This window comes from Phyllostomus hastatus, unplaced genomic scaffold, assembly GCF_019186645.2.
Source record: "Phyllostomus hastatus isolate PE091 unplaced genomic scaffold, TTU_PhHast_1.1 phas_contig_17, whole genome shotgun sequence".
NCBI classification, from domain to species: Eukaryota; Metazoa; Chordata; class Mammalia; order Chiroptera; family Phyllostomidae; genus Phyllostomus; species Phyllostomus hastatus.
This window is the reverse complement of record NW_025333664.1, coordinates 18162183-18176584: the sequence shown is the minus strand read 5'-3', so window position 1 is coordinate 18176584 and position 14402 is coordinate 18162183. Positions and strand designations below refer to the sequence as shown.

At 41.8% G+C, this 14402-nt stretch overlaps 1 protein-coding gene across 2 annotated transcripts in view; it reads left to right on the top strand.

Annotated features, from left to right (window-relative positions):
• The window catches only part of PHF20 (PHD finger protein 20), a 100033-nt gene that overhangs the window by 61852 nt on the left and 23779 nt on the right, over positions 1-14402 (top strand). For both annotated transcript variants that reach the window (XM_045832928.1, XM_045832927.1), the window contains 3 exons: positions 7462-7740; positions 13258-13356; positions 13882-14046. In XM_045832928.1, the coding sequence (XP_045688884.1) occupies positions 7462-7740; positions 13258-13356; positions 13882-14046 (543 nt within the window). The remainder of the gene's footprint in view (positions 1-7461; positions 7741-13257; positions 13357-13881; positions 14047-14402) is intronic.

Genomic DNA, 14402 nt, shown 5'->3' with positions numbered 1-14402 from the left:
CTGTATTATCTATTGCTATGTTAACAATATTACTGCAAACATAATGACTCAAAACACACATGTACTGTCTCACAGTTTGTGAGGAGATCAGTCACAGTTTAACTGGGTCTTCTGTGTGGCTACAATCAAGGGGTTGGCCAGGGCTGTGTTCTCCTCTGAAATCTGTACTGGGGAAGGATCTCCTTCCAAGCTCACATGGTTGTTGGCCGCATTCAGTTCCTTGCAGGAAGTCAGACTGAGGGCCACAGTTTTTTGCTGGCACTCTCAGTTCTTTGCCACATGGACCTCTCCATAGACTAGCTCACAACATAGCAGCTTGTTTCATCCAGCCAGCACGGAAGTGTAAGATGGCTGTTACAATGTTATGTAACATAATCATGCAAGTGACTTACTGTCACCATTGCCGTATTGTGTTAGAGGCAAGTTACCGGTCCTTCCCACACACAGTGTCAGGGGATTTATATGCGGTTGTGACTACCAGAAGGTAGGGATTATTAGGAGACATTTTATAGTCTATTCCCCGCTCCCACCACCACCACCAAAAAAAAAAAACACACACACACACAGTGAGGAAAACATTCCTTAGAGTTACTATTCTTACAAGGAAATTCAAATTCTGTGGACTGTTTTTCTCTGTATACTAGTGACATGGGAGAGGCTGGAAATCACATGAGGAAGAGCACAGAGCATTTACATGAGAATACCCGTAACTCTTTGCATATACTGATTTCCACCCATTCTTCTTTATAAAACAGGAATAAATTGGTTTCTACCCCAAGGGTAACTTGATTACCCTTAGCTTTCGAACCAGGCTTCTGCGAGGATTTAATATACATATTTCCTGCCTTCTGTGTCCTAGTAACTGCTCCCAGGAGTGGATGATGTCACTTAACAGGTACCACTGGTGACAGATGTTCCAAATGAACTGTCCTCCCCTCGGGAAATACACATCCATGTGTGAGACTTGGGATTTACGTAGACAGTGGCCCGCGGGCCCTTTGGGCAGCCAGTGGCTCTCTCATGTCTTGACGGTGCTTCAACACCGTGTTTCTTTTGTCACAGGAACAGCTTCCTGGGGAGGAGCATAATGTGAAAGTATAAAAGAATTTTGTTGCCTGTTCTGTGAAAATAATATGACTATTAGAAACATGTATGTTAGAAAACACAGAAAAGCAGAGCAAACTAATTTTGTTTACTTGAAAACTCATAATCAAAGATTGCCATTGTTTACTTTCTTACAATTCTAAAAAATAATATATACTATTACATTTTATATATTAGTCTTATACATGATTTTATGTTTTGCTCATTATGTCTCTTGTGGGTTTTCTTGAGCATAGTTATGCTGTTTTTTTTACATTAAACTATGTAAAACACTTGCTGGCTGCATCACTTTACTGTTCCTATTGTGCTTTTATTAATTATTAATACATCAGCCTTTGATTAATTAGATGTTAAAATTTTGCGGGTCATGCCACTGATATATGAACCCCTGGCTTGGACTATGCATAATACTGTTTTAAGAAAGTCACTGTGAGATCAGTGACAACTATGATGACACCTAATGTTCAAGTAACTCATTACAGTTGATAGGGGTTTTCTCTTCTCTTACCTCATGGAGACTCGTGGGAGGCTGACTCTCTTGTTTGATGTAGTAGTACAGTAAGTACTGTAAGAGAAGAAAATGAACACACTCTGTATTTCACATTTTAGAATAAGGAGTGAACAGAACCAACTGTAATACAAATAGAAAGGGACAGATACATGATTTATTTTCCATGAAGTACTTACGGAGATGCAGAGAAGGCAGAACAAAATCTTTTCTGCTGAGAAACCAAGGAGGAAGTATTGTGCAAGGAGGTGGCATTGGGAGGATGAGTAGGGCTTGGTTTGCATATGGGAGAAGCATGCCAGACAGAGGGAACCACGTGGACTACACTGGCCGAACTGGCAGCTTTCATTGTGCCTACAGAGAGCTCCTTGTGGCTTTGGTAAGGGAAAAGTAGGATAAAATGATAAAGTCTGGGAAGTTTTCTATGCCTCTAAAAATTTGTGGTGTTCAAAATTAGTACAGTTTGTAAGACATTCATGAAAAAGGAACAAATACTCAAGTCTTGGGGTATATGTATTTTATGTATATATATATATATACACACATATGTATGTATTTTTTTGCTGCTGTTTCATTTTAACACATAATTCTCATTAAAAGCAAATATACACATTAATACTATGTAATATTTTTTATCACTTTTCAGTTTGGGGGTCTGAGATTATAGTTAATTATGTCATCTATCAGATTTTCCCACAGGCTATTATCCATAACTGGTTTATACCATATTTGCTGCTTGTCTCATCCTGATGCTTGTGTTGATTGTTCTTTCCCAATAGTGCAAGCTGTATTACTAATAGGCTTGTAATTAGAAGGACATGCATATCAATGAGTTATACTGTTATTAAATTGAATTTACAGGGGAATCTTCCTGAACTTCCATCGTTGAAGATTCATAATTCTCGAATCTTTCTTTTAATGTTTACTCCTTCAGACAATTACTAGCAACTCATTTTTTGTTTTATCAATGCTTATCTTGAAGGGGGCTCTTGGCTTGGCAAGGGGCTTCATGACATTGACACCTGGCAGTGCCTTCTCTCCTAGGGAGTTTCTCTGTTCACCTGAGCCTCTGTGATCCTAGTATGGCCTCTCGGAGGCAGGTGGCCCACCTGCATGCCAGGCTTGCTCTCCTTTGGAGGTCCAGCTGTTCCTACCTTTTGCTAATTAAGGATTTTGCTTTTGGAGTTTTTATCCTGATAAACTAAAATTTATTTCCTTTTGAGAGGCTTACTAGGTTCAGGCTGTTATGACAGAATGCCATGGACTGGGTGGCTTATAAACAACAGGACTTTATTTCTCATAGTCAGGGAGGCTGAGAAGTTCAAGATCAAAGCTAGAGCAGATTCAGATTCTGGTTAGGGCCTACTTCCTAGTTCCTACAGTTCTCACTGTAACCTCACCTGGCAGAAGGGACAAGAGAGCTCTCTGGGGTTTCTTTGATAAGGACACTAGTCCCTTTATCACGTAATCACCTTTGGGTGATTACCTCTAAATAAATACCACATTGGGGATTGGGTTTCAGCGTATGAATTTAGGGGATCCATAGCACCATCATACCCAGTATATCTTTATTTCAGCAAATAGTTTGACCACGTCTCTCTTGAAATCTATCTGTGGACAAGGAGGAAATAGATATATGAGCGTATTGGTGATCTGCATGGACGAAATTGAATTGACTCAGGCAGTTCTATCCAGAGTGTAGATTAATTGGTTGGTGTAAGCCTAATCAATTCCATAGGCCATCCTCAGCCATGTCCTTCTGGATCTTTATCAACAGGTTGGAAAAAGACCTAAGAATATATGGGACTACAGAATGGAGTTACAAAATTACTGGACTAAAATAATAAGATAGAGTTTACTAGGGCTAAATGTAACTTCTTTTATATAGATTAACCAAATTATTTTGGGAAAACAGAAATGCACTTTAATTAATGTTTTAAAAAGACAACACAAAGTTCAGGGTTTTGGTGGACTAAGCTCGATCCTCTCTGGCATTGTATAATGTGATTATTTAAAAAAAAGGTCTTTGCAGTTTGTAAAAGTAAGATGTCCTAAAATGTGGGGATAACAATCCCACTAAATAGCCATACTAGAAATCCTGTGGTTGGTTTTGGATTTCACATTTTTAGGATGTAGACAAAACAGTGCTGACAGAGTGAAGTATCTCCCAGCTTGTCTTTTGAGGGCTGGTCAAAGGTATGTTTTACTTGGTTGATAATTATAATAGCTCTTTCTAGCTATGTTCCATAAGTGACAAGCCTGTTTTCTAAGATGTATTTTATGTTCGAAATGGCCTGCTTTGTGCCAAGTACGTGGGTAACTATGGCTCTCTGTCCAGCTCTTTGAAATAGGTGTTATTTACCCCTTTTTATAGATGAGAAACTGAGTAATCAGAATGTTTTAAAAATGTGCACAGCTTACCTGTACAATTAATGAAGGGTAGAGCTGGGGCTTAAAGTTGGCCATTTCCATTATAGCATACTGCCCCTGGCATGAGTATGCAGTGAGGCTTTGAGCAGCAGTGACTTCTGCCCTTCTGCTTATGAGCAGGTTAATTCCTGAAAGGCTGTTCATAGTCCCATTTGTTCATCATCCCAAAATGATACTGGGTAGTAATAAGACACTTAAATACCACACACTTTTCTGGACTTGTTGCATGCAGTTTATTTAATTCTCACACCTCAGGGAAGAAGTTAAAGTTACTGTTATTATCTCCAGTTGCACATGAAGAAACTGAGGCAGGAGGAATAAGTAAAGGATCCGGGATTGGAACCAGGTCATCCAGCTGCAGAGCACACTCCTTTAACCACTGTCCTGTCTTAGCCTTATGCAGATGACAGGTGTACAAGAGTACAAAGTTTTCGAATAGAGAGAATGGTAATTCTTTATAAAATTGGTTCAAAGTTCTCACTTTCAACTCTTCATATATAGGCTTTTAAATTTTTATTCACAAATTATTTTATATATAATTGGTATATAACGTTTCAGGTGGTGAATATAGTGATTTGACATTTTTATGCCTTACAATGTGATCGACGCCATTAATTCTAACAATCATCTGTCACTGTGCAAACCTATCACAATTTTATAAACTATATTCCCATTTTCCTTTTCTACTCATCCCTATCCTCCCCCCGCCCCCCCCTTCTGGCAACCATCCCTCTGCTTTCTGTTTGTATGAGTCTGGTTTTGGTTATTTTTTCTTTTTTTTTATATTCATATTAAGTGAAACAACAGTATTTATCTTTGACTTATTTCACTTAGCACAATACCCTCTAGGTCCATCCCTGTTGGAAATGACAAGATTTTGTTGTTTATTGCTTCATATTGCATTATTTATATGTACCACATCTACTTTATCCATTCATTATAATGGTGGACACAGATTGCTTCCATATTGTGGCTGTTGTTACTAATGCTGCAATGAAAATAGGGGTGCATGTGTCTTTTAGAAATAGTGTTTTGATTTTCTTTAGGTAAATATCCAGAAGTGGAATTGCTGGATTGTATGGTAGGTCTATTTTAGCTTTTTAAGACATCGCCAAACTGTTTTTCATAGTGGCTTCACCAATTTACAGTCCCACTAACACTACAAAAGGGTTCCCTTTTCTCCCTATCCTCTGACTGGTGTGAGGTGTTATCTCATTATGGTTTGATTTGCATTTCCCTGATGATTAGTGATGTGGAGCATCTTATGTCTGTTGGCCATCTCTGTGTCTTCTTTGGAGAAATGTTGTTTCATGTCCTTGTCCCATTTTTGGATCAGATTGTTTTTGTTATTGAGTTCCTTGTATATTTTGGATATCAACCCTTTATTGGATATATCATTTGCAAATATATTTTTTTATTTGTAGGTTGTCTTTTTGTCTTTTGATGGTTCCCTTTGCTGTGGAGAAGCTTTTTAGTTTGATGAAGTCCTGTCTATCTTTGCTTTTGTTTTCCTTGCTTAAGGAGACATGCCCAAAAACATATTTAACTCAGACTGATATCAAATAGTTCACCACCTATGTTTTCCTCTAGGAGTTCTGTGGTTTCAGGCCTTATATTTAAGTCTAATTCATTTTTAGTTTATTTTTGTATATTGTGTAAGCGAGTGGTCCAGTTTCATTTTTTTCCATGTGTCTGTCCAGTTTTCCCAGCACCACTTGCTGAAGATGAATTTCAATTTGTAAATTTTTTAAAAAATTCAAAGACGTTTGCATTTCAGCATTCTTCTTTTGCATTATAAATAATTTTATCACAGATCTGGGCTTCAAATGCAATTCAAAGAATGGTTGAGTTTACTTGAACTTTAGTCCTCAGGTTGTGGCAGTCAGTAATGCTCCCTGATCTCATACCTTAGCTTTGTTGACACAGTGGTAAGTGGAGTTGTCTGGAATGAGTTTTGAAATGCTGTCGTGTGGAAAAGGAATTATTGTGAAATGGTCAATATTTAACCTTTTTAATCCTACAAAAATGACAAATTCATATGGTTTACCCTAATAGGCCCAAGAGGAGGAAGTTTGAGAGAAACTGCTTGTTACTTGGCTTTAAGAAAGAATTTTAGAATGAATCAGAAGTTCGAGTTTTTAGTTTCTCTCCTGATATTCTTGTCCTATACCATTAGTCTGAGAAGTATGTATTCCATTTTACTTTATGTTACTACTTTTTCTTCTCTTAACTGCCTCTGATATGAGCCTTTTATATCTCGTCAGGGGTGGAAAGTGATTTTAAGGAGTTCTTCTTGGAGGGGTGGTGTGTGTGTGTGTACAAGTTTTGTACTTGTTTAAATTGCCGATATAGTAGTATCCATCAGTCGTCAAGCCTAGCAGTTCCGCAGTCATACCCTAGTGCTGCAGAAGAGTATGATTTAGGTTGAGTTTAAGAATTTTAAAATTTGTTTTGATTATGGAATGTTCTTCAAAAAGTAATCATAATATTTACTAAAGTTTCAGCACATGATCTGGTCCTAATGGAACTTGTATCATTGCATTTAGGAAAAATTTGATTCACTCAAGAAAGTATATTTTGGGGTGACCTGTTCTGTCACCCAAAAGCAGTAACTTGAGTTGAAGGTGATTGCTCTCATTTGAAGGAGGGCTCTGTGAAGGAAGTCTTCAATAAACTGATTTTCTGACACACAAAAACCTTGTGACAGATTTACTTTTTGCCTTTGATACATGAGACCATTGCTTTCTGTTTGATTTGGGAGGGTGGTTCCAAACTTTGCCTCTTGAATTTAATCATTGAGCTGTCCAAGTTCTCCTCATGCCTTCCAGCTTCATTCACTTGGTGGTTTTTTATAGTCTTGAGTCCTTTTGATGAAACAAAGTACATGGCAGTGAAATCTGAAAACCGTTCAATACTAAAACCTTTATAACAGTTACTCTCTCCTTGTGAAAAACTGTTGTAAGATCCCTTCAGTGTATAAAGAGATCCCCCCAGAATAATCCCTAGTTTTGTCCACACAGAGAGCCACTGGAATGGTGGTGAGTCTGAACCTAGTCCAGCGTGCATCAGTAACAAGTGATGGATTGGGGTCATGATTGTTGTTCTTAGGATTTTCTCTTGTTCTTTCCTCAAAGTCTGAAACCCGGAGACCTTCTAGGGCAGCTTCAGAAAAAACAAAGAAACAAACATGTTGATCTCTTTTTTCAAAGGGTGAATCACAGTTGAGTCTCTGTTATTTACCCTAAGGTTGAATTCCTTCTCTCCAAAAAGTAATCTTTGGGAGGTAAGAGTCCCAGTGATGTCTTCAACTACACATGCATGCTGCTCTTCCACTTTCTGTTGCCATGTGTTTAAAGTGTGTATTGTAATAACTAAGATAAGCACAATGGATCTTTGTGTGTGTATTTTTTTTCTTTCAGTAACAAATGCCTTTAAGAAAACAGATGATTTGGTGACATCTAAAGCACCAGCTGTCGACTTTGACCACAAATTTAGGTGCAAGGTTGTGGATTGTTTAAAATTTTTCCGCAAAGCCAAACTGTTGCACTATCACATGAAGTATTTCCATGGAATGGAGAAGTCTCCAGAGCCAGAGGAGAGCCCAGGAAAGAGGCATGTTCAAACGAGGGGCTCTTCAGCCTCAGACAAGGCCAGCCAGGAGAACCTGACCAGGAAGCGAGTTTCTGCCAGTTCCCCAAGTAAGTGTTTTCATTCTGTGTTGTGTCTGTTCCTTGGAGGGCTCTGCTGCTCAGGTCACAAGTGCTTGCATTTCTGACACAGAAAGCAGGTGTTGGTCTGGTCCAGCCGAATCCCAGAAGGTTGTAAATGACAAGTGATCCTCAGGGTTTACATTATGGAGCTGTGGCCCCCTAGAAGAAGCAGAAATACCTAACTCTCTTTCTTATCTCAGCCTTTTGCTATTCAAATTACCTTGATAAAGTCACTTAGCCTCTGAAGGCCTCTGCCCTCCCAGTGTGAAGTGGGGACAGTCAAGGAAAGGGAACTCCTTCCAGAGCCAGCAGGAGAACTTGTGCTCAGAACAGCATGGGTGTGGTCATTCTTCGAGGGGTAGGGGGCACCTTCCTGCCTGTAGGACAAAAGAACTAAAAGGTGCTACCTGACCCTGGCTGGGTAGCTCACTTGGTTAAAGGATAATCCAAATTAGTCAAAGTTGCAGGTTTGATCCCAAATCAGGGCACATACAAGAAACAACCAGTGAATGCATAAATAAGTGGAACACCAAAATCAATGTTTTTCTCTTTCTCTGTTTCTCTCCACCTGCCCCTACTTCTTTCTCTCTCAAATCAATAAATTAATGAAAAATGTAAAGGTGATATGTGATTTTCCTGTTGTGTCCAAATTTGAGTCTGATTTCATCATAATTGCAACTGAAAATGTTTCCCTATAGCATTATTTATTTTGCATAGAAACTACAATGGTGGTAGTGAGGGTTACTGTAAAATCTCATGTTCAAGTTATATTACAGAGAACCTTTTCGGGGAGTTCTTCTGAAACTTGCAAAAATTGAAAAATTACATGTTCCTGGGGAATTGCAGGAAAATTAATGAGTTTCCAGTAAATTCTGCAAGCTTCCCAGCTTCTTTTTACATAAAACTGTAACATTATGATATATGTTTTGCTTATAGTTTCTCCATTAAAATACCTACGTATTAGATGGCACGTGAAACTCCTGAGACAACTGACAGCATTTCTAAAATCAGGTGTCAGGACAGTAGGGCAGGGCCAGGCAGACTAAGGTGATCTCTGACCCTGTGAGTGAAACCAGTAGACAGGTTGTTGCCATTTGGTATAATTAAGAAGCCTGGGTGATTGGGTTTCTACTTTTATGTACTGCCCTCGGATCTCATACTAATGTAGAGTAAGTATTCACTTAATGTCATTAATAGGTTCTATGACTTTAGGTGAAATATTTCATCTAAGCCAGTTTCAAATAAAGCCAGTTTTTTACCATAGGCTTATTGATCTAAATAAGAGTTAAGTCCTGCCGCTGCCACTAGCCAGCAGGACCTCAGTTGTAATCAGCTGTGAACCGGGGACAGCAGACATGTTCACGCTGCTGGCTGTCAGTGAGAGCAAATGTAGCAGGGTGGTCAGGAGGTTGCACAGGCCCCAGGGCTCCAGAAGGCCCCCCACCTCCCCGTCCCAGGCATCTCCTTTCACATTTTCTCCCATCAAAGCCTCTGTCCATTTCCTCATGGTTTTGTTTGTATTTGACTATGCTGATAGCTGAATTTCTTAGGATTTGAAAGAATAAAACCAACTTAGTAGCTCATCTGTTGTCTCGGCATATCTAGGTTTCACCTCAGACTTCTGAGAAAGCCCTTATCTTTAGGAGTAGAATTTCAGACATTTGAGGGGAGTTCAGTTGGGGAGATGTTTCAAGGTGAGATCTGACACCAGGCAGCCTATGTCCTGGTTCATAGGCAGTGTGAACTTGACATTATGCTTAAATGGAAAACAGAATATTAAAGGATTTGTGCTGCTTGGGGATAATTATTACTGTAAAAAAGTACCCTTGTTATGCTGTGTGTGCTAATTATGTGAAATGGAAACTTGGGTTCTAATGGATTTCTCAGATGGAGGTTCCTGGGACTTCTAGTCTGTCAGGACCAGAACACTCTGCAGAAATCTTTTTTTCTTTCCTTTCTTTCTTTCTTTTTGTGGTGAGGAGGACCTCAATTTTCCTGCTGGTAATGTTGAGCAGGAGATCCAATTCTTCCCTAAGAGTACAGAGACTGAATTGTGGCTACTTGTCTACTTATGTTCTGAGCTCTTCACAGATCTGATTTTCTCATTTCTTTACTTTTGTAAAAGATTTTATTTATTTTTAAGGGAGGGAGAAAGAAGAAGAGAAACATCAATGTGTAGTTACCTTTTACATGCCCCTTACTGGGGGCCTGGCCTGCAACCCAGGCCTGTGCCCTGACTGGGAATTGAACTGGTGACCTTTTGGTTCGCAGGCCTGCGTTCAGTCCACTGAGCCACACTAGCAGGGGCTGATTTCCTCATGTTTGAAGTGATGATACAGGACCTTTAATGTGGGGGGGGGGGGGCACATAAACAGGTACAGTGAAAAGGACTAAGTCCTATAGTGGGAACACATTAAGTGCTGTGGGAACACAGATTCAGACTTTGTCTACAGAGCAGGGTGGGATGTTGAGAAGAGAAGGTTACGTTAGAGTTAGGCCTTGAAGGATGAGGTAGGTAAGGGTTGGACCAGAGGGCAGGAGAATAGGATCGGCATCCCTGTGCTGAGAACAAGCAGAGCAAAGGTTTAAAGGCATCGAGGCCAGTGAACTGTCAACGATAATCTTCCTGAGGTGGCCTTTTGACGCTCGCCTTCGGATGTTTCCTCTTCCCTCAGTCAGGCCTTTAGTCTCGTGAGTGAATTTGGATGGTGAAGTTAGATTTGCTTTTCCAAGTGAGATTTCTCATAATACCAGAATCCATTTAATAAATTCTCTTCAGGGGCAAGTTCAGGCTTCCTTGGTATTTGGGTTTGTTTCTGCATAGGTGAGTTCAGTCCTGAGTAGAGGTTTGGCTCATAAAGAATATTCGAGGATCAAGAGGAAGCTTTGGTTTAAGTTCTCACTCTGGATAAACGTTAGTTCGGGCCGAAATGAGCCTTGGGGCACTGGGCACTTCTTTGTCGCAGTCTGTACCTTTTCTTATGGTACTAGACTGGCCTCACAGGGACATGTGCTTTTTTCTTTAAAGGAAGAGAGCAATATGAACTAATTAGGGTATTGATTACTATGTAAAAGTAGTTGGCTTCAACAAGACAGAGGTTTATTTTCTTCTCTGGTCAGACTGCAAGTTCCCACATGAAACTCCGTGAAATGGTCCAGGACCAACCTTCTCCTGGGTGTTCCCCAGGCCTGAGGTTCAGGTGTTGCTCTCCTCTGCATGGTCCATAATCGCTTACCACCATGCCTGTCTTTCAGCTGCTGGGAAGGGAGAGGGAGGGAGGGCATGTCTCTTTTCTTTTAAGGGCACAATCCAGAAGTAGCACACTTCTGTTCACATCTCAAGCATCAGTACCTGGCTTCACCTCTGTCAGGGGAAGCAGGAAAATGTACTCTTTTCATATAGAACAAGTGGAGAAAAGTGTATTGGAGAATGCATAGCAGTCTCTATCATTTGAACTAAGGCAGAAAAATACAGGGTTTGAGAGAGGGAGTTATTCGGGGGCCCTTTTGGGCCAATGTTGGGTTGTATCCATAGTGAGGGATTGATGGGAGATGAGGCTGGGGAAGTAGACATAGTATGCCCTGAGCAGCTGGCCCAGTTGGTTGGAGCGTCATCTCTTACACCAAAAGGTTGTGGGTTCAATTTCTGGTCAACACACATACCTAGGTTGCAGTTTCGAACCCTGGTCAGGGCACATCCGGGAGGCAACCGATTGATGTTTCTCTCTCACATTGATGTTTCTCTTTCTTTTTTCCTGTCTCTCTAAAATCAATCAACGTATCCTCAGGTGGGAATTTTTAAAAATTGTTGACATGGGGAAGTGATACTGTAGGGCCTTGAGTGTCACTTCCTCTGATAGGCAGTGGCAATCTCTCCAAGAGCATACCCAATTCTGATCTGCCCATGAGCTGCCATTCCCTCTCTGGTCACTGCTTGTGTCAGCTGCTCTGTGGTGGGCAAGCGGTTCTTCCCTAGGTGAGGGTGACGTAATTCTTTCCTCTTCCCTTGTGGAAGCACAAGTTGGATGCCTGTTTTCTGTCATGACTCAGTGATGATCTGATGGAGAAATAGGGAGCAAGCGTATGTGCAGAGGGAGCAGGAAGGCTCTGGTGTTTCTCCTGAGGGGTGCCTGCAGCCTGAGGAGAGGACCGGTGTCGGTCCTGGAAAAGCTTGGCCTGCTCAGGGGGCAGGCTGCTCTGCGATGCACAGCCCTGGCAGGAAGTCACTCTGTCTAGGTTACATGTTCTGGGAATCTTGAAACAATCGTTCAGGCTGTCTGGAGATGGCTGACGGCTGATCAGCACCACTTTCTGGGCAGAGAGTATTGCAGGCAAGATAATAATAGCTGACATTTTCAGTACTTGCCATGTGCTGGGCGCCATTTCAGATTCTTCACTTGTATTATCTTATTTAATCCTCACAACAAGCCTATGAGGCAGGTACTGTTGTTTCCACCTCATAGAAAGAATAGAACTGAGGTGCAGGTGATATGGGTTAACTTGAACCAGTATCTATATATCTAGCAGGTGGTGGAACCATGATTTGAAGCCAGCGGCAGAGCCCATACTCCTGTCTCCAGGCTCTGGTGTCTGTTATGACTCAAGGGAGGAGTGCTCTGCCCCTGGGCCCTGGAGTAGGGACTAGGAGTGCCTACCTGAAGGAGACCTCCTGTGCACTTGTAGTCCCAAATGAGCTCTGCCTGTTGTCACCTTGGCTGCCCCTGCTCCTCAAGGACCTGGGTTGGCTTCATCCCTGCTAGACAACTGTCCCTGTGACCTCTGCCACCTCAGGCCACACGACTTCACAGTCTTCAGCCAGAGGCCAGAGCGTGCCTCTGAAGGCTTCTCTCTTCCCTTTGTGTTCAGAGAATGAGGATAAAAAGAAGAGATTCAGCCCTGGCTGGCGTAGCTCAGTGGATGGAGCTCGGGCTGGGAACCAAAGTGTCCCAGGTTCGATTCCCAGCCAGGGTACATGCCTGGGTTGCAGGCCATAACCCCCAGCAACCGCACATTGATGTTTCTCTCTCTCTCTCTCTCTCTCTCTCTCCCTTCCCTCTCTGAAAATAAATAAATAAAATCTTAAAAAGAAGAGATTCTAGTTGTTCTACAGAAGGTGATGGGGAAGGGGCTCCAGAGTCCTGAGGGCAGAACCAGGCAGAACCAGGCCCAGAGTTCTGCCATTCATTTTCTCCACATTGGACATGCTTGCTAACTTAAGAATAAACACCCCAGCCCCTGGCTGGTATAGCTCAGTGGATTGAGCATGGGCCTGCAAATCAAAGGGTTGCTGGTTCGATTCCCTGTCAGGGCACATGCCTAGGTTGCAGGCCATGTCCCCAGTAGGGGGCACTGGAGAGGCAACCACACATGGATGTTTCCCACTCTTTCTTCTTCCCTTCCCCTCTCTCTAAAAATTATAAATAAAATCTTTAAAAAAAATAAACACTCCAGAGTTTACAACAAAATATTAGAATGCCAGTACTTAACACTTGTATTTAATTCTAGCTGCAAAAGACAAGGAAAAGAATAAAGAGAAGAAATTCAAAGAGTTTGTGAGAGTGAAGCCAAAGAAGAAAAAGAAAAAGAAAAAGAAAACCAAACCTGGTAATTTTTCCTGTGAGGTTCACTGGGGGTTTCCTTTACCCCATGGGTGGGCCAGGGGTTTGCTTTTTCCTGAGTCCTGGCCTCTGAGCCTGTGTGGTGGAGAGGAAGGGCCAGCAGGCCTTTACTGGAGCCAGTGGGCTCAGCCCTGGCAGGGGAGGAGCACACTCATCCTGGGAGTTACAAGGACACATTGGCATTTTGCAAAGCTGTCCCTTCTTGCTTCATTGGCCAGTATGCCCTGTCGTAGGACAGTGCATAGGGAAGCATCAAAGTAGCAGAGGGTATACAGGTAATGGACTGTTCACATCTCTGAACCCTCTCAGGAAAGGATTCACTTCTTGAAAAGTGTGTGTCTAGCCCTCACAGAGATGTTGGTTTTAAAAGAGAAATCAGTGTTTTCAATCTTGGGAGCTAAAGGAATGACACATTTTATGAAAAGCAGAGATGTTGGTTGGATGGGGTTGGTTCTGAGATGCCCCGATGATGTCTGGGGCTGCTAATGCCATTCCGATCTTGTTCTTGCAGAATGTCCGTGCAGTGAGGAGATCAGTGACACCTCCCAGGAGCCTTCTCCACCCAAGGCATTTGCTGTCACTAGGTGTGGGTCCTCACACAAGCCCGGGGTCCATATGAGCCCGCAGCTCCATGGCTCAGAATCTGGAAACCACAAAGGGAAAGTGAAAGCATCGGGTAAGGAGGCTCTCTTCTGGCTTGATCAATTGTACAGCACTTAGCCTGACAAGACTGGATTTATGTTGATGCTGTGATGTACTCCCCAGGCCCTCTGCAAGTATAATCTGTTATGTTTTTAAAGTAAGTACATCAAATGAAATGAAGGCCATTAACTGTGCCTTCCTTGAATTTCTTTCTACCTTCGGTCTTCAGGTACTTCAAGCCAGTGTGTCTACAACTATATCCATTATCCCCCATCCCTTGCTCACCAGCCCCCAGTTCCTCCATTTCTTATTTGATGGCCTCTGCATCTAATCTGGTTGCTCATGCAAATCTGAGTCAGATTTGAGGATTCCCCTTGTAGGGCGATTGTG